At 40.9% G+C, this 19,369-nt stretch overlaps 1 protein-coding gene across 1 annotated transcript; it reads left to right on the top strand.

Moving 5' to 3' along the window:
- Positions 1 to 1,289: 1,289 nt before the first annotated feature.
- LOC311131008 (excitatory amino acid transporter 5-like) lies at positions 1,290 to 17,896 on the top strand (the record flags this gene model as incomplete). The annotated part of the gene is made up of 11 exons (XM_084163839.1): positions 1,290 to 1,457; positions 3,723 to 3,802; positions 4,706 to 4,921; positions 6,997 to 7,039; positions 11,162 to 11,369; positions 11,477 to 11,576; positions 15,002 to 15,235; positions 15,965 to 16,159; positions 16,571 to 16,705; positions 16,925 to 17,027; positions 17,337 to 17,896. 11 exons carry the CDS (start codon positions 1,290 to 1,292, stop codon positions 17,490 to 17,492), a joined length of 1,638 nt encoding a protein of 545 aa, XP_084019965.1. The 3' UTR covers positions 17,493 to 17,896.
- Between the last annotated feature and the right edge of the window lie 1,473 nt (positions 17,897 to 19,369).

The raw sequence follows: 19,369 nt of genomic DNA, 5'->3' as shown, positions 1-19,369 counted from the left end.
ATTGTTCAGTTTGGCAGTGCATGTGAGATTTAGTTTTCTTTGATAAGAGACTATTATGATGACAACTTCGAACTGGAGCAGATTTGGGGTGAAGCTGCAGGGCTGGAACCATGTGGGACCTCATACGGTAGCTGAGGCGTCATGCACCCCAAATATCTGAGGGAGCACAAAGTACGTGAGGGTGGTCTGGAGGGGGGCTAGGCCACCCGACGGTAAATTGGAGGATTTAGCATTCTAACCCTAACACCTGAAACAGCTAGAGCCAATCATTAAGCCAATGTATTATTCTGCATATCTAAGCTCTTGAGCTGTCTGTATCCTCCAGACAGCTGGTTCTTTTTTTAAATAAACGAAATATGCTTCTCTGCATCTTTGCTAAAATCTGGGTAAAAGATTGAATGGATTGTGAGTCTTATTCAGTACATTAGTTATTGCTTGCTTTTCTAAAGTCTACCAACCTTGCCAGAAGGCATGCCAGCTAAGATAGTTAGACAAGCTAGCTACTCTAACTTGATTGATAGCCTGAAACGGCTTCTTGGTAGTTATGAGGTTGGGAACTTATCTGGGCTAGCTAAAGCTAACTGCATAAAATTGCTAGGTGGCTAGTAGTATTACATTTGACCAATGACAGTAGAGAACATACGGCCTGTTTTGAAGTAAATCTAGCCATGACGACGAGCAGGTGCCATTTGCAATCAAGGGGAAATCTCATTAAGCCGTGACGTTAGCGCGACATGGGAGCCTTCTGCATTCTAAGAATAGCAAGTTCATTAGAGAGCCATCAGCATAAAGGCTGTTCAAACAGCAAAACAAAGAGGCCAGATGGTGGAGTTTTTCCTGGCCACTGTGCTTCTGCTTCCACTTCTGCTTGCTCTTTGAGGCCTAGGCTGTGTTACTGTAATAGAACTTACTGCCGATGTAAAAGGGGCTTTATAAATAAATGGGATGATTGATTGAGATGACAAGATATCAACAATGAAGAAGTATAAAAGCATGGCAGCCTGCTACCTAACAACAAAGACTTGTTAGAGTTTATTACACGCTTGTAAGCCTCTTAGTCCCACATTCTCCCTGACTGTGGGCTTTGGCTGGCTGGCGTTCACTCTGCACAAGCCATGATGGCTTAATCCCCATGTAGGCTAAATGAATCACCCCCTCCAGAAGAAGTTGACTGTCTTTCCAGTGAAAGACTTGGAACTATGGAGGAGCTACTACTGCCGACAGATTGCGAGGAAACACAGTACAACAATAGTTCGTATTCTCCAAGAGGAGACACTGGGGGGAAAACCATGTACGAACGTGTCAAGGCATTCTTACATGGGACGTTCGTCGTTGACTTCAAACAGTGGCTGAGGGAGTACCTGAAGTGCAACGGCCTGCTGACACTCTCAGTTTTTGCCGTGTTGACTGGCTGTCTCCTGGGGTTCATGTTGAGAGGGAGCCATCTCTCAACCCAGGTACGTGGCTCTTTATCACACACTCAGATGCATGTGCAAATGCTGCTTGATTATTTGATGTGCCAGCCAGAGCATACATTGTGTTTGTCCATCTCTCCCTCTTTTCAGATGAGGCGGATCATGACGGTGTTCCACTTAAACACCCATAGAGCTTCTATTTGCATTGCCTTAATGTACTGGAGCATTTCATTGTTGGGTTTTGTGGAAAACCATAGGAGAACATCAACCGCCAGACCTAATGGACCATTGAGAGAAGCTTCTAGTGCACGACACCATCAGCAAATGATGGGACTGAAACCTGAAAAGTGGTGTGCATTAATTGTTATAGGAACAGAGAGCTAGCGCACAGCTAGAAGAGTAGCCCTGGTAGCATGCATTCATCCCCTTGATTGAAAAAGTGGTTGTTAGGGAAGGAGTTAATGACCTACTCAGCAACGTGTTTCAGTTCCTGAGAGGAAAGTTCTCCGCTGATGCAAATGTAGCAGTCTCAACGCATTTGTGGCTGAAGAAATTCTAATCTAGACCATAGATGGTGAACCGATTACTGGCTTCAGAAAAATAATTGCAGCATTTTCTTGGAGAGCAACAGTAGACACCTAGAGAGTTATAGGCCATCTATGGTGCTCATAAGTTTAGGAAGGATAGGTATCATATGCCCACATTATCACGCCCCTCCTGGCCATCTTTACATGAAGACGAAAGGAAAACGATGTTCAGAACAGTAGATGGTTGAGGTCAATCCAAGCTCAGTCCTGTCAGGAGAAGAGGGGATTATTTGATCTCAGATTGAGATTTGGCTTGCCAAAGCAAACATAGCCTAGAGTGTGCTCGATAATCACAGGTGACGCATGACCCAAGGTTGATGTTTGTAAGTGTGGGGAGGTTTAACCTGAGGAAATTACCGTGAGTGTTACTACAAAGCTACACTGAACAAAAATACAAACGTAACATGTAAAGTGCTGGTCCCATGAGCTGAAATAAAAGATCCCAGACATTTTCCATACGCACAAAAAGCTTATTTCTCTCACATTTTGTTGACAAATTTGTTTACTGTACATCCCTGTTAGTGAACATTTTATCCTTTGTCAAGATAATCCATCCACCTGACAGGTGTGGTATATCAAGAATCTGATTAAACAGCATGATCATTACACAGATGCACCTTGTGCTGGGGACAATAAAAGGCCACTCTAAAATGTTCAGTTTTGTCACACAACACAATGCCACAGATGTCTGATGTTTTGAGGAAGCGTGCAATTGGCATGCTGACTGCAGGAATGTCCACCAGAGCTGTTGCCAGAGAAACGAAGACCACGTGTAACCACGCCAGCCCAGGACCTCCACATCCAGCTTCTTCACCTGCAGGATTGTCAGAGGGGGGAGGGGGAGTATTTCTGTCTAATAAAGCCCTTTTGTGGGGAAAACAGATTCTGAATGGCTGGGACTGGCTCCCAAGTGGGTGCACCCCTGCCCAGTCATGTGAAATGCATAGATTAGGGCCTAATCAATTTATTTCAATTTAATGATTTCCGTATATGAACTGCAACTCAGGAAAATCTTTGAAATTGTTGCATGTTGCATTTATATTTTTGTTCAGTATATCTGAGTCACTTAGTCATATATGGCTCTGAGACCTATCAATGCCATCCAAACATTTGAAACCACGTTGATTTATAATTTTTTATCAACACCAATGACTGATGTAAAGCAGTGTTGTGATATCTTGTAATGCAAAAGGAATACCTATGAACCTGATCGAATCAACCAATATTATTCACAGTTATTTCTTTACTATTTTGAAAAACAAGAACAACCTTTTACCTTTTCACAAGGGGTGAATCTGAAAAGCCTTTTCCTCAATTTCCCTTCTCAAAACATTGAAGGAGTAGGTGCATTGGAGGAGAAGGAACCTTTGATCTTCTTCAACGTTCTCCTGACCTCCCTTTGATGATTTGAGAAGGAATCTAGGAGAGAGGACACGAAGAATCAAGCAAAAGGCTTTTGACATTCACCCAAGTGTGTGCTGATGGGTACTTTTTCCTAGAAAAAAAGAATACTTGAAACAAAAATATCTGTCCAACCACTGTAAAGGGTCTCCTGTGGAAAGAGACAAAGTTTTGGAATATGTTTGAAGGTGCTCTTTGGCTCTTTTTTTCAACAATCATCCTCCTCAAATGTTTTAAGTCACCAGCTGCCACTGCTTTGGAGTGAGTGCTTCATCCCTACCTACATTAACATTCATGTTTCTTCTGATTTCCCCTCCAGGCTAAGATTTATTTTTCGTTCCCTGGAGAGCTTCTTATGAGAATGCTCAAAATGCTTATCCTTCCCCTCATCACGTCCAGGTAAACATATGTAATGTCAACTTCTGTCCAGTAATATGGTAGCGTATTCAATCAGCAATAGAGGAATAAAAGTATAATTTGATGTTCACTGTGAATTCCTCTATTGTTGATTGAATATACTTCACACACCACAAAAAATATTCAGCTTCAAAAGTGACTTTTGAAAATGCATTTGAGAAAAGTGCATAACTGGACAAGGGGTTAAATGAATTGGAGAGAATGCTGACTGCAGGATGACTTTTGATGTTGTCATCACACCTCACTCACCCATTGATAGTAGCTACCCCCTACAGACAGGCAATGATATCACATCTTCATTGAAGTTGAATGGGGCTTAAAAGATTAAACAAAACAAGACTTTGCATTTTAACTAGATTTCAATAGATTCCATATGGTCTACATAATATGACAGGTTCCAGTTATATTACAACTGTCAGATAGTATATAGCCTCTGCCGAGTCAACAACAACTGGATATTCCGGTTTTCAGGGGAAATGGAAACAAGGGAACGCTCCATCTTAACTCCTCCTCCACATTTACTGGATTGGTTGAACAGTGCAGAAGAGAACCTCCACCCACAGTTTTTTTCTTCTTCTTGTCAAGACCAGTATGGAGGGGATCTAGTTTCAGGCATTTAATTTATGCCTGCTATGTTTGGTTACATAGTATAGGACGTAGTACTTACAACAAACACTTGAAAAGGTGTCCTGCCAATGTTCATTAGATCTCACTTAGGTCCACACTCTCTCCTGGTCAATCTCCTTAGTTTCATTTCATCACTCACTAGAATGGAACCATATTTCAGTACCAATTTAGGCACCTGAGCAATTATTGGGCCATTTCTATTGCATGTTTTCATCATTTGATCCTAACCAATCCTCTCTCTTTTTTCTCTCTCTACAGTTTAATGTCAGGCCTGTCGTCTATGGAGTCTAAAGCCTGTTGTCGTATGGGTGTTCTCACTGTGACCTACTACCTGTGGACCACCTTCATTGCGGTGGTGGTGGGTATCCTGCTGGTGATCATCATCAAGCCCGGGGTGGGCACTGAAATGGACAGCAACAGGCTAGGAGGAGGGCCCGTCATGACTTCTGCTGATGCCTTGCTAGATCTCATTAGGTGAGTGACCAATAAAGATAAACCAGAAGCATAATTGAAGCTTGAAAATATATATATATAGGCGCACAATTTCTACTTAAAATACCAAAGGGACGCAAAAGGCACTCAGTCGTGGAATAACCCAACTATATCTTCAGTCTAGGGACAAACAATATACAATACATATAGTCTAGGAACAACCAATATCTTCAGACTTATTGCAAGCAAAAGCTAAGACAGTATTCAATCAATTGCAGACATAGCCACATGAAGTAGGTGTGCTGAAGGTGCTGCAGCACCCCCTGAAAAATCTGATTGTGTTATTTTTATTCATACAAAAAATATATATATTTTTGACATTTTTCTTTTTTCACTAAAGTAGTGCACTTGGCCTTAACTAGTCCTGTATTAGCGGGTCAATATAGCCATCTGTAGCGCGGGCAAAAAAATCGCTGCACCCCCCGCCCCCAAACATCTTCCCACGGCTATGACTGCAGATATCGATTTCCAGAAAGTGCTTTCAGGAGTAAGTTGGATTTGTTACAGCAGTGTGTCCTGGATGAAGGGAGTTGACACTAGATTTAGAAACTGTCAGTCCTGTGGTGTGGCCCCATTCAGTGCTGATGACAAATCTAGCACCCACAACCAGACTGCCAATTTCAACAGTGAGCTCCAAAAGTATTGGGACAGTGACAATTGTGTTGTTGTTGTTTTGGCTCTGTACTCCAGCACTTTGGATTTGAAATGATATAATGACTACAAGGTTAAAGCGGAGATTGTCAGCTTTAAGTTCAGAGTATTTTCATCCATATCGGGTGAACTGTTTAGATATTACAACACTTTTTGTACATAGTCCCCCCATTTTAGGGGACCAAAAGTATTGGGACAAATTCACTTATATCAAAACATTTATTTTTCACATACACGTGTTTAGCAGATGTTATTGTGGGTGTAGCGAAATGCTTGTGCTTCTAGCTCTGACAGTGCAGTAATATCTAACAAGTAATATCTAACAATTTCACAACATATACAGTACCCAATACACACATAATAATACATAAAAACACAAAATACCGCAAAGTTTCCTAAGAGCTAGTCGCGAGGACACCTTCTTCGTCGGCGCCAATCAAAGTTTGTATACTAAAGTAGTAAAAAGTTAAGTATTTGGTCCCATATTCATAGCATACAATGACTACATCAAGTAAAACAAATTCTAAAGCCATCATTTCCTGAATTGATCGAATTAGGATATATTGACTCCAGTCCTATAGGCCTAATATGCATTCTACTACCTATTGTTGTCTATGCTTGGTAGTCCCACGCAGTAGCAACAACTGTCTCAGGAGGTTGGGACACACACACACACAATCCAGTTAAATGACAGGGGTGATTAAGGTATTTTTAGTAATCCAAAAGGGATGATTTACAGATTAACCCAGTCATGAACAGTGAAGATACAATGATCTTGGTGGAGGATCGCTTCACTGGCACACGTCAGGAGGGCTTCTGGCTCGTGCCTGTCTGAAAGTACTTCCCTCTTTTAAGAGCCCTCACAGGAGTGGTCTGCCCTCTTCATCCACTTGTTAATTTAACCTCTGACATTGCAGAGAAAAGAGAGGAATAGAGGAGAGCAAGAGTAAAAACTGATAACGTAGGGGGCAAATTGCCTCTACTGTGTTCACTGATATAAAACTAAGACACTTCACAAGTTCTTCATTTCTTTGCAAATGCATAGTAATTGTTTCAAATGCATAGAATATTTTTGTATTGTCAAAAAGCTGCACTTTATGCAAACATACTGTACATCAAAAGGTATATACATTCTGTGGAATACACATCAATGATTAGACTGCAGGGGACCACTTTCCTTTGCATGGCTCACAAATTATTGTAACAATTCAAAAGGTTGAAAAAGGATGTTATTCATGATAATCATACTTATCAAGTTGGAATTATTATGATTCCCTCTTATATGGTAATAATTACACTTGACCTTACTGATACTGATCATGAATGAATGGCCATGTGTTTTACCCTTACTGTATGCACCAACATATCAACATGCTAAGCTAAATTATAACATTATCTTTTTACAGGAATATGGTTCCTTCCAATCTTATTGAGGCAACATTTCAGCAGGTAACACCAGACCAATGCTAATGTACAGTATGACACATATAGAGTGACTTCAGAAAGTATTCAAACACCCTGACTTTTTCCACATTTTGTTGTGTTACAGCCTGAATTTAAAATATATTAAATTAAGATTTTGTGCCACAATACCCCATCAAAGTCAAAGTGGAATTATGTTTTTAGACATTTTTACAAATTAATTAAAAATGAAAAGCTGAAATGTCTTGAGTCAATAAGTATTCAACCCCTTTGTTATGGCAAACCTAAATAAGTTCAGGAGTAAAGATTTGCTTAACAAGTCACTTAATACGTTGCATGGACTCACTCTGTGTGCAATAATAGTGTTTAAGACCCCTTAAGGTATAAAAAAACAACAACAATGTTTTATCAAAAATTGAATTTGCCATTACTGCTATTAGCCAATAGAAACGCATTGTATAGCATTCACACTACATGGAACAACAGATAGTCCCCCCATAAATCAAAAGAACGTTTGTTCTGAAGTGTCTGTCCTATATCTGAGAGAGATAAGAAAGATCAGAAAACTATAAAAAATGGTTTTTTACATGTATAGATCCCCTTATTTTAGGCACTGAACTATCTCCATATATACTTCCATTCACCTTCAGAAGAGTCTTGTGAGGCCTGTGCCTAGAGCAAAACAACCGACATTTACATGTTTGTGAGAGTCTCACCTTTCCACAGAGGGGTCATATTAGTGTGTAGCCCAAACTGTTCGGACGCTACACACAGAAGTTGGCAGAAGAGGCTGTACCAACTTCAGATGAGTCCCGTGACGCTTGTGGGTGTCGTAGAGCAAACAGAGAACACCATCGTGAGAGTTAGTAGGCCAAACCGTTCGGTAGCTACAGACTTTTTGTGAGAAGACCGATTTTCGGGACGTCTCATGGTCTGACAAACACCGCTCTAGCTCTGCCACCTTTCACCGCAGATGCGGAAGGGCGATATCGGAGGATGCGGGGGATTGAGACACAGCCCATGCCAGATATCGATAGCTTAAACAGACAGATTTTGATGGGGATTTGTGTATTATGTTAATTAGATTTACGCGGGGCCGCGGAAATTGTAGGCTAAGGGTTAACATGATTTTTTTATGATTACCTCATCTCTGTGCCCCAAACATACAATTATCTGTAAGGTCCCTCAGTCGAGCAGTGAATTTCAAACACAGATTCAACTACAAAGACCAGGGAGGTTTTCCAATGCCTCGCAAAAAAAGGCACCTATAGGTAATCGGTAAAAATAAAATAGAAAGCAGACATTGAATATCCCTTTGAGCATGGTGAAGTTATTAATTACACTTTGGATGGTGTATCAATACACCCAGTCACTACAAAGATACAAGCGTTCTTCCCAACTCAGTTGCTGGAAAGGAAGGGAACCTTTAATGGCTGTGATAGGAGAAAACTGATGATGGATCAACAACATTGTAGTTACTCCACAATACTAACTTAAATGACAGAGTGAAAAGAAGGAAGCCTTCACAGAATAAAAAATATTCCAAAACATGCATCCTGTTTGCAATACGGCACTAAAGTAAAACTGCAAAAAATGTGGCAAGAAATTAACTTTATATCCTGAATACAAAGCATTATGTTTGGGGCAAATCCAACACAACACATCACTGAGGACCACTCTTCATATTTTCAAGCATGGTGTTGGATGCATCATGTTATGCGTATGCTTGTCATCGGCAAGGACTAGGAAGATTTTTAGGATAAAAAGAAACAGAATAGAGCTAAGCACAGGCAAAATTCTCGAGGAAAAACATTTTCTGTCTGCTTTCCAACAGACACTGGGAGACAAATTCCCCTTTCAGCAGGACAATAACCTAAAATACAAGGTCAAATACACTGGAGTTCTTTACCAAGACGTCATTGAATGTTCCTGAGTGGCCTAGTTACAGTTTTGACTTAGGAATTGTTTAACTAATAATGTACAAATATTGTACAATCTAGGTGTGCAATGCTCTTAGAGACTTACCCAGAAAGACTCACAGCTGTAATCGCTGCCAAAGGTGATTCTAACTCAGGGTTGTGAATACTTACACTACCGTTCAAAAGTTTGGGGTCACTTAGAAGTTTTCTTGTTTTTGAAAGAAAAGCAATTTTTTTGTCCATTAAAATAACATCAAATTGATCAGAAATACAGTGTAGACATTGTTAATGTTGTAAATGGCTATTGTAGCTGGAAACGGCAGATTTTTAATGGAATATCTACATAGGCCTACAGAGGCCCATTATCAGCAACCATCAGTCTTGTGTTCCAAATTTGATCATTTTAAAAGGCTAATTGATCATTAGAAAACCCTTTTGCAATTATGTTAGCACAGCTGAAAACTGTTGTGCTGATTAAAGAAGCAATAAAACTGGCCTTCTTGAGACTAGTTGAGTATCTGGAGCATCAGCAATTGTGGGTTCGATTACAGGCTCAAAATGGCCAGAAACAAATAACTTTCTTCTGAAACTCGTCAATCTATTCTTGTTCTGAGAAATAAAGGCCATTCCATGCGAGAAATTGCCAAGAAACTGAAGATCTCATACAACGCTGTGTACTACTCCCTTCACAGAACAGCGCAAACTAGCTCTAACCAGAATAGAAAGAGGAGTGGGAGGCCCCGGTGCACAACTGAGCAAGAGGACAAATACAAAAAGCCATATCTCAGACTTGCCAATAAAAATAAAAGATGGGCAGTCTGAGATATGGCTTTTTCTTTGCAACTCTGCCTAGAAGGTCAGCATCCCGGAGTCGCCTCTTCACTGTTGACGTTGAGACTGGTGTTTTGCGGGTACTATTTAATGAAGCTGCCAGTTGAGGACCTGTGAGGTGCCTGTTTCTCAAACTAGACACTCTAGTGTATTTGTCCTCTTGCTCAGTTGTGCACCGGGGCCTCCCACTCCTCTTTCTATTCTGGTTAGAGGCAGTTTATGCTGTTCTGTGAAGAGAGTAGTACACAGCATTGTACGAGATCTTCAGTTTCTTGGCAATTTCTCGCATAGAATAGCCTTCATTTCCCAGAACAAGAATAGACTGACGAGTTTTCAGCTGTGCTAACATAATTGCAAAAGGGTTTTCTAATGATCAATTAGCCTTTTAAAATGATCAACATGGATTAGCAAACACAACATGTCATTGGAACACAGGACTGATGGTTGCTGATAATGGGCCTCTGTACACCTATGTATATATTCCATAAAAAATCAGCCGTTTCCAGCTACAATAGCCATTTACAACATTAACAATGTCTACACTCAATTTGATGTTATTTTAATGGACAAAAAAAATGATTTTCTTTCGAAAACAAGGACATTTCTAAGTGACCCCAAACTTTTGAACGGTACTGTATGTAAATTAGATATTTTTGTATTTCATTTTCAATAAATGTGCAAACATTTCCAAAAACAGGTTTCACTTTGTCATTATGGGGTATTGTGTGTAGATTGGTGAGAAAAAAAAAAGTATTTAATCGATTTTGAATTCAGGTTGTAACACAATGTTATGATGAGTTTCTAGGGTATCAAGTAATTAAGGATGTAAGAATATAATTAGACAACTCTGTGGAAAGTTAATACAAAGGTTTAATAGTCGGTACCGGGTTCGTTATAACAAAAGACAGTGCTTTGCCTCTTGCCATTCTGAAGTACTGAACAAAGACAAAATCTCAGTTTATATAGCTTCGATTACATGTTTCTTCACGAACATCTGGCAACCCTCAATGGGCACTCCCTTCTTTGATGTTATTACCTTGTACCCCAAGTCAGTATATCATGTCCATCAATCATTCTAAGGTCAACCACCAGTAAGCTCCCTTGACATAATGGAGTCCTTGGTATTCAGACTGTGCGGCGCCCAGAATCGCTTATCTACTAACTTTAACCTGGTTCACACAACACTATGAAATGACATCATAACACACAACAAAATGTGGAATACGTCAAGGGGTATGAATACTTTCTATAGGCACTGTACCATTGTTTATTTAACTAATATGCCAGACATAGAAGACCTTCCATTGGTAGTGATTAACAAATCAAGACAAATCCCTACAGCTCATGGTATTGTAGTTTATATCGCCTTCCTCATCAGCAAAGTTCTTATTGATTCCAGTACAAAACAGAACTGGTCCCTATCCTGAAAGTCCCCAGGGTCATGGTGCAGCCCAACTTTGTGTACATCATGCCTGATGATAGTGGCCCCACTGGTCGGACGGTGTTCCTGGAGCTCACTCCGCCCCCTGAGATTCACTACAAGACCAGCGCTGGCAGCAGCCAACAGATGAATGTGCTGGGGATCGTCATCTTCTCTGCCACCATGGGTAAAGCCAGTTTATCCTCTATTTTCTTTTATATTTTTTATTATTTTCTGTATCAATGTTATATGTATCCATCTCTATCTAAACTAATTTTATTTTTGCTCCTTCAGGGCTATTACTGGGGAAAATAGGCGAGAGAGGAGCACCACTAGTTAACTTGTGTCAGTGCGTCAACGAATGTGTCATGAAAATCATCAACACTGCTGTTTGGTAAGTGGGGGACGAGCTTTGTAAATAGTTTAAATGGTCATGGTTCCACTGGCTCAGTGGGTTAGAGCATGGCAACAGCAGGTTTGTGGATGTGATGTCCGTTCAGTGTGACTTTCTGAGATTATGACCTGTACACGGGCATGAGAATGGGGTCATTGTCTTGTGGTCAAGCTGTGGAGACGTCAGGCGACCATCTTGCTTTGTTCCACCCAGCAGCGAACTGCACATGCCGAGGATTAGTCAAGCAGGAGGAGATCACCCGGTGTTCAGGGTCAACAGTGACTTATCCCAGGGACCTCTGGCACCACCAGGGTAGAACGACTGCCCCCTCTCATTGAAGCCACAGAAGTTCAAGGCTGACCGCGGTACTGCAGGCATTGTTTGCAGAAAACAGGCAATCTTCATGGTCAATCTTTGTGTATTTTTTTATTTTTTTTATCTAAGACAAACATGGTACCAATAATTGCTTCTAATACACCAGATGTATGTCCTTGAACCGATTATTTAAAAATTTGCACACAGGATAATTTAGTTGCTAATAGCAGCCTGCAACGTCACTTCCTGGAGTAGCTCAAACTGTGCATGTTATGTGGCCGTCACTAGTTACCACAGCCACAAAGTCATTATGGCTAAACCCTGCCTATTTCTAAAATGTATCTTCTTAAAATCAGATTTGAAACCTAACCTTAACCACAATGCTTAACCTTAACCTTAAATTAGGACCAAAAAGCCAAAAAAAAAAGCATACATTTTTACGATATATTGACTTTGTAGCTGTGGTAACTAGTGACAACCATGTTCCGTCGCCATGAGACGCCATCTTAACCAACTTCATTTGGCTTCAATGCGCTATTGAGTCTTCACATAAGAGTGAATGGTGTCATGTGATCGATGGCTTTGTCCATTCATATATGTACAGTCATTAGGCACCATGCATGCAGCTCAGGTTTACCTGAAACTGGCCTGGCCATTTTGTATGATGTCACTTACCACAGAGGTTCTGCTGATATAGGACCAACCTCAAAGACTTGAATGGCTCTTGGCTCTGACATGTTTTTCGAGGCAGGAAGCAACTCACGTGACACATACTTTTTTTTGTGAATATAGTTTTCACAATACATAACATAATATCAATTACAATGTATTTATCTTTATTCTGTTTTACTGTGTCGGAAACTGCTCATTAGGAAAAACACATTTGACCTACAGGTAACTGCCAAAATAATGGAGACACTTTAGTAAATGAGGGATACAACATACAGTGGAGAGAACAAGTATTTGATACACTGCCAATTTTGCAGGTTTTCCTACTTACAAAGCATGTAGAGGTCTGTAATGTTTATCATAGGTACACTTCAACTGTGAGAGACGGAATCTAAAACAAAAATCCAGAAAATCACATTGTATGATTTTTAAGTAATTAATTTGCATTTTATTGCATGACATAAGTATTTGATCACCTACCAACCAGTAAGAATTCCGGCTCTCACAGACCTGTTAGTTTTTCTTTAAGAAGCCCTCCTGTTCTCCACTCATTACCTGTATTAACTGCACCTGTTTGAACTCGTTACCTGTATGAAAGGCACCTGTCCACACACTTAATCAAACAGACTCCAACCTCTCCACAATGGCCAAGACCAGAGAGCTGTGTAAGGACATTAGGGATAAAATTGTAGACCTGCACAAGGTTGGGATGAGCTACAGGACAATAGGCAAGCAGCTTGGTGAGAAGGCAACAACTGTTGGCGCAATTATTAGAAAATGGAAGAAGTTCAAGATGACGGTCAATCACCCTCGGTCTGGGGCTCCATGCAAGATCTCACCTCATGGGGCATCAATGATCATGAGAAAGGTGAGGGATCAGCCCAGAACTACACGGCAGGACCTGGTCATTGACCTGAAGAGAGCTGGGACCACAGTCTCAAAGAAAACCATTAGTAACACACTACGCCGTCATGGATTAAAATCCTGCAGCGCACAAAAGGTCCCCCTGCTCAAGCCAAGGCATGTCCAGGCCCATCTGAAGTTTGCCAATGACCATCTGGATGATCCAGAGGAGGAATGGGAGAAGGTCATGTGGTCTGATGAGACAAAAATTGAGCTTTTTGGTCTAAACTCCACTCGCCGTGTTTGGAGGAAAAAGAAGGATGATTACAACCCCAAGAACACCATCCCAACCGTGAAGCATGGAGGTGGAAACATCATTCTTTGGGGATGCTTTTCTGCAAAGGGGACAGGACGACTGCACCGTATTGAGGGGAGGATGGATGGGGCCATGTATCGCAAGATCTTGGCCAACAACCTCCTTCCCTCAGTAAGAGCATTGAAGATGGGTCGTGGCTGGGTCTTCCTGCATGACAACGACCCGAAACACACAGCCAGGGCAACTAAGGAGTGGCTCCGTAAGAAGCATCTCAAGGTCCTGTAGTGGCCTAGCCAGTCTCCAGACCTGAACCCAAGAAAAAATCTTTGGAGGGAGCTGAAAGTCCGTATTGCCCAGCGACAGCCTCGAAACCTGAAGGATCTGGAGAAGGTCTGTATGGAGGAGTGGGCCAAAATCCCTGCTGCAGTGTGTGCAAACCTGGTCAAGACCTACAGGAAACGTATGATCTCTGTAATTGCAAACAAAGGTTTCTGTACCAAATATTAAGTTCTGCTTTTCTGATGTATCAAATACTTATGTCATGCAATAAAATGCAAATGAATTACTTAAAAATCATACAATGTGATTTTCTGGATTTTTGTTTTAGATTCCGTCTCTCACAGTTGAAGTGTACCTATGATAAAAATTACAGACCTCTACATGCTTTGTAAGTAGGAAAACCTGCAAAATCGGCAGTGTATCAAATACTTGTTCTCCCCACTGTATATTGAAAGTAGGTGCTTCTTCACAGGTGTGGTTTCTGAGTTAATTAAGCAATTATCATCCTTTCATGCTAAGGGTGTATAAAATGTATAAAAATGCTGGGCAGGCCATTATTTTGGCTACCATGGCTATGACCCCAAAAGATGACAGTGCCGCCATCGAGTGGTCACTGAATGGTTTGATGAGCATTAAAACAATATAAACCATATGCCATGGCTGTCTCCGTCATCAGCTCTTAACCCAATTGAACACTTATGGGAGATTCTTTAGCGGCGCCTGAGACACCCTTTTCCACCACCATCAACAAAACCCCAAATGGTGGAATTTCCTGTGGAAGAATGGTGTTGCATCCCTCCAATACAGTTCCAGACACTTGTAGAATCTATGCTAAGGTGCATTGAAGCTGTTCTGGCTCATGGTGGGCCAACGCCCAATTAAGACGCTTTATGTTGGGATTTTCTTTATTTTGGCAGTTACCTGTAGGTTGTATAGACAGTCTTTTGGGGTGTTTATTGAACAACAGTGAAACACAGTTCTTCCTTTTTTAATTTCCGGACAGGTATTTTCCATTTGGGATCATATTCCTCGTAGCTGGAAAAATCCTGGACATGCAGGACCCATCTACTATTGGGAAGAAGCTGGGCTGGTACACCATCACTGTTCTGGCCGGGCTTTTTGTCCACGGCCTCATTCTCCTCCCTTTCTTTTACCTCATCCTGACTAGGAAAAACCCCTTCACTTACATCAGAGGCCTGCTTCAAGCCTTGGTCATAGCACTGGCCACCTCCTCAAGGTAAGTCAGTGGTCTGTCTGTGCCTATTTTTCTCATTAAACAATGATATTTTTCACTGTCCTGGAGGGCTACAGTGTGCAACCAACCTGGGTTGGGGTCAATTCCTTTCTTAATTCAGTCAGTTCAGTAGGAAGTGAATTTACATTAAACTCATGTTGAATTGGAAATTGACCGTTTTTTCAATTTGTGAATTGAATTTCAGTTCACCTCCTGAATTGAAATGGAAGTGACCCCCCATTCAGCTAAGTTCCATAATACCTGATTAATTTGATTCAGGTGTGTTAGTGCTGGGCTGGGACAAAAGCTTGCAAACACTGTGGCCCTCCAGGACCAGGTGTGTAGAACACTGTCACAGAGGGTTGAGCTGTGATGCATGAAAAGGATTCCTTATAAACATTGCAATGGCGAGTTTGATTGATCATCTCCAGCTTCAAACACTTTCTTTGAAACTCTTAACTTACTCAAATTAATCTGCATCATGTTGCAATTGATCTACAGTATGGTGTTTAGAGGCGAACAGTCAAGCACAGAAATCTATTAAGAGAATAATAGCCTAAATGTTCAGAATTGTTTAAAAATTCAGTTTGAAAACCATGAAAGCTGATTGTTGTAATTAAGTAGTGTAAACGAAAGTATTCCAAAAGGAGGAAAACAAACTAATATATCCAGAGGATATTAGTTAGAATGGTAGAAGTCCCTTAACTCAACTATCTCTCTTTCTCTCTTAAGTTCTGCCACTCTGCCCATTACTATGAAGTGCTTGCTGGAGAACTGCAATGTGGATCGACAGATAGCGCGCTTCGTGCTGCCTGTGGGTGCCACCATTAACATGGATGGAACAGCTCTTTATGAGGCCGTGGCGGCCATCTTTATCGCCCAGGTCAACGATTATGAGCTGGACTTTGGCCAGCTGGTCACCATTAGGTATGTATGGGGTTTCAAATCACTCCAATTCTAATGTAAACGTTCTCATAAAGCTACCCAATCCATATACTGGGTGAAACTTTGAGTCCTAACTCAAAAGCAGTAACCGTCCGGTGTAGTCTGCCATGACAGTCTTGGTTTTGGGTGCCAATATTATAACCGTTTCACAAAAAGTAACATCCTGATATTACTTCTGTTTCACACAACTACATGGGAATGTCACTGTACAAAACTAATGTACTTTTTTTCATGATGAGATTTGGTCACTGTTTTTGATTGAATGAGAAATCACTAAATGTAGGTCGTGACACTTTTTAAAGGGTATAGCTCATATCATTTTAACCATGGCAGGACAATATTGTAATGCACCTTCTTAGCTGAGTAATTTATTGTGTTGGTCTCTGTTTGAAGTATAACAGCCACAGCTGCCAGCATAGGTGCTGCTGGGATCCCCCAGGCCGGCCTCGTCACCATGGTGATTGTGCTGACATCAGTGGGTCTGCCGCCTGATGACATCACTCTCATTGTGACCATCGACTGGGTACTGTAAGTTCACTATGACAACAATTAGTCATATTCAATATCTACTGTACAACATATACTACACATGTTAATCGTGACTGAAATGGCAGAACATTTTATGTTTAAAAGTGAATTAATTAATTTGTCAAAGGAAACCTTAAATTGTTTCTGCATTCAGAAACAATGTTTTTGGTTGGAGTGGGAGGCTGACCTCTGGAGCCTTTGTATTCCCTGTCCTTTCAGGGACAGATTCCGAACCATGATCAACGTGCTGGGAGACGCCCTGGCAGCAGGAATCATTGGCCACTTATGTCGGAAAGACTTTCCTCGCAGACCTACTGGCAAGGTAGGCAGCTGTCACTGTCTAGCCGCAACCACATCATAACAATTGAGTTATAGTCCTGAGCTCCTGTCAAACTGTTTTCATGTGAGGTATCAGAGGCCCTGCACATTTGAGGCCCTGCACCAAATAATAACTGACGTCTTAAATGTATTTAATGTGTCTGCCAGCCAGGGTTACACATTTAACAATCTGAAATCAATATGTCATGTGAATCTAGACCGCTGAATGTCTGCACAGTTTGTCACTTATCACATAGATACTGATCAGTGTGTTTGTGTGTGTGTGTGTGTGTGTGTGTGTGTTCCTCCTTAGTCGCAGCCTTCATATGGCACACAGAACTCGCACAACATGCAGAATGGTGTGCCTATGACCGAGCTGCCTCTGCACAAGCAGGACTGCTGCTATGATGTGATGGGGGACACAGTCAACGAGAGGCCTACCATCTACTACAATATCTGTCAAGTTTAACTCCTGGAAAGATGCTAACCTCAAATGCTGGACATTTTTGGTGCACTTTTCCCCCACTCGTGCCATAAAACGGTACTGAAAGAACCTATTCCTGCTGTCACCTATCCAGTCTTTTTGTGACTGAACTTTTTGTGACTGAACATTTTGTTTCGCCTCGTTGGTGACACACTGCAATGGACAAATCAGTGTTTTCCACAAAGACCTTTTGTAATTTTTTTAAAACAGTGATAAGTTAGGAATCGCCCCAAAGTACCACTACGATCTTGTCTATGTGCTGTTGACTATTGCTATTAACTCTACTCGTTCCTGCCACACCCTTTTATCCACTTGCTGGTCTCCTGTGTTTATTAAATGGACCCTTTTGCAACTTTGGGTAGAAAACCCAATAGCTTTTGCTCATGATGAAAATAAATGGTGTGGTCATCCTTTCAATTCAAGCCAGTCCTCAATGAAACCACCATTGGGGAGTGGTCAGGCTTACTTGAACATTCGATTGGCCCAGCTACAAATATTTTAAAAAACCTGTTCTAGCTGTTTGTGTACAAATTGGTGCTTCTATCACCAAAGTTACAATCCAAAAACATAGCTGCCCCACGACATGGAATTCTATGGCTAAGCTTCCAACATTCTAATGTCAATAGCACAATATGGGTGATTTACAATAAACAGAAGTTGGTTATATTATATATAATTTGAAAGGTCATTTCAATGTGAGTAAAGTCATACAGTATAAAAAATTATCATGACAGCTGTGATGCAAACAGGAAGTTTCGCTACAATTTTATAAATGCAGACGTATCATTTGTTTGTTTGAGATGGTGGGATCTTTTAGTGTAGGTAAAATTAATTATGAGAGAAATGGCGGTGGAAACGCATTTATGCGCAAATATTGATATAACAACCATCATATCGAAGTAAACTTGGAGTCGATGACAAGGTGTGTGGTCCTCCCACTACGACTCGGGAAACCATGCAGTTTATTAGGCTACAGATGAAATAAATTATGATGAACTTCACAGGGTGGTGAAAGTGCACTTGATATTGATGCTCCTATCCAAGGGTCTTATTCTGGTTACATAATGATCAATGCTTGACTGCCGTTTGACAAAAATATATATTCTCGCTCTAATCCATAATAATCTCATCATGTAGACTAGCCAATCCCCACTGTATCTGCGAGCTGTTGGCTAGAGTGCACATGGCAAGACCAGAGTAGGAACATTTGCTAACGCAACAGTTTTTATGACCAAACTATAGGTAGAGTTGAAAATGCAATGGAAACACATTGAACTTTAGATTTTTATTCAGTACATGAAAACTTAAGGGAAAAAGTACATTTTTAGCACTATGTCTTCACGCACTGATTTCTATCTGCAACAAGTTAGTTTGGTGGAAACACACCACTGGTGGGAAAATACACGTTTTCTTTACATGGATTTTAGAATATTCGCATGAAAATCTCCTGCCAATTGGATGGAAACCTAGCTACAGAAATTTTTTGTGGTTGTTTTGGCTCTGCACTCAACCACTTTGGATTTGAAATGATACAATGACAATGAGTTTAAAGTGCAGACTGTCAGCTTTAATTTTAGGGTATTTTCATCCATGTTGGGTGAACTGTTTAGGAAGCTTTGTCAGGAGGCCGTAAGACGGCTGCTATGCATTGCAGCGCCATCATGGAGATAAAATGGAAGAAGTTACACTTTTGCAAAGTTACTCTTCTGTTTCAAATCGTGCCTCAAAAGGTAATCCACCAATTGATGGCTCCATGTCGAAGTTACCTGCAGAAGGTGGTTGTTTCAGTTGAGCAAGGAAATGGTTGAAATTCTGAAACTGGCTGGACCAACGGTATGCTAAGCTTGATACTTCCCTACTAG

The sequence above is a fragment of the Coregonus lavaretus genome, assembly GCF_964263955.1.
Source record: "Coregonus lavaretus genome assembly, chromosome: 6".
NCBI lineage: Eukaryota > Metazoa > Chordata > Actinopteri > Salmoniformes > Salmonidae > Coregonus > Coregonus lavaretus.
This window is presented reverse-complemented; position numbering and strand designations above follow the sequence as displayed.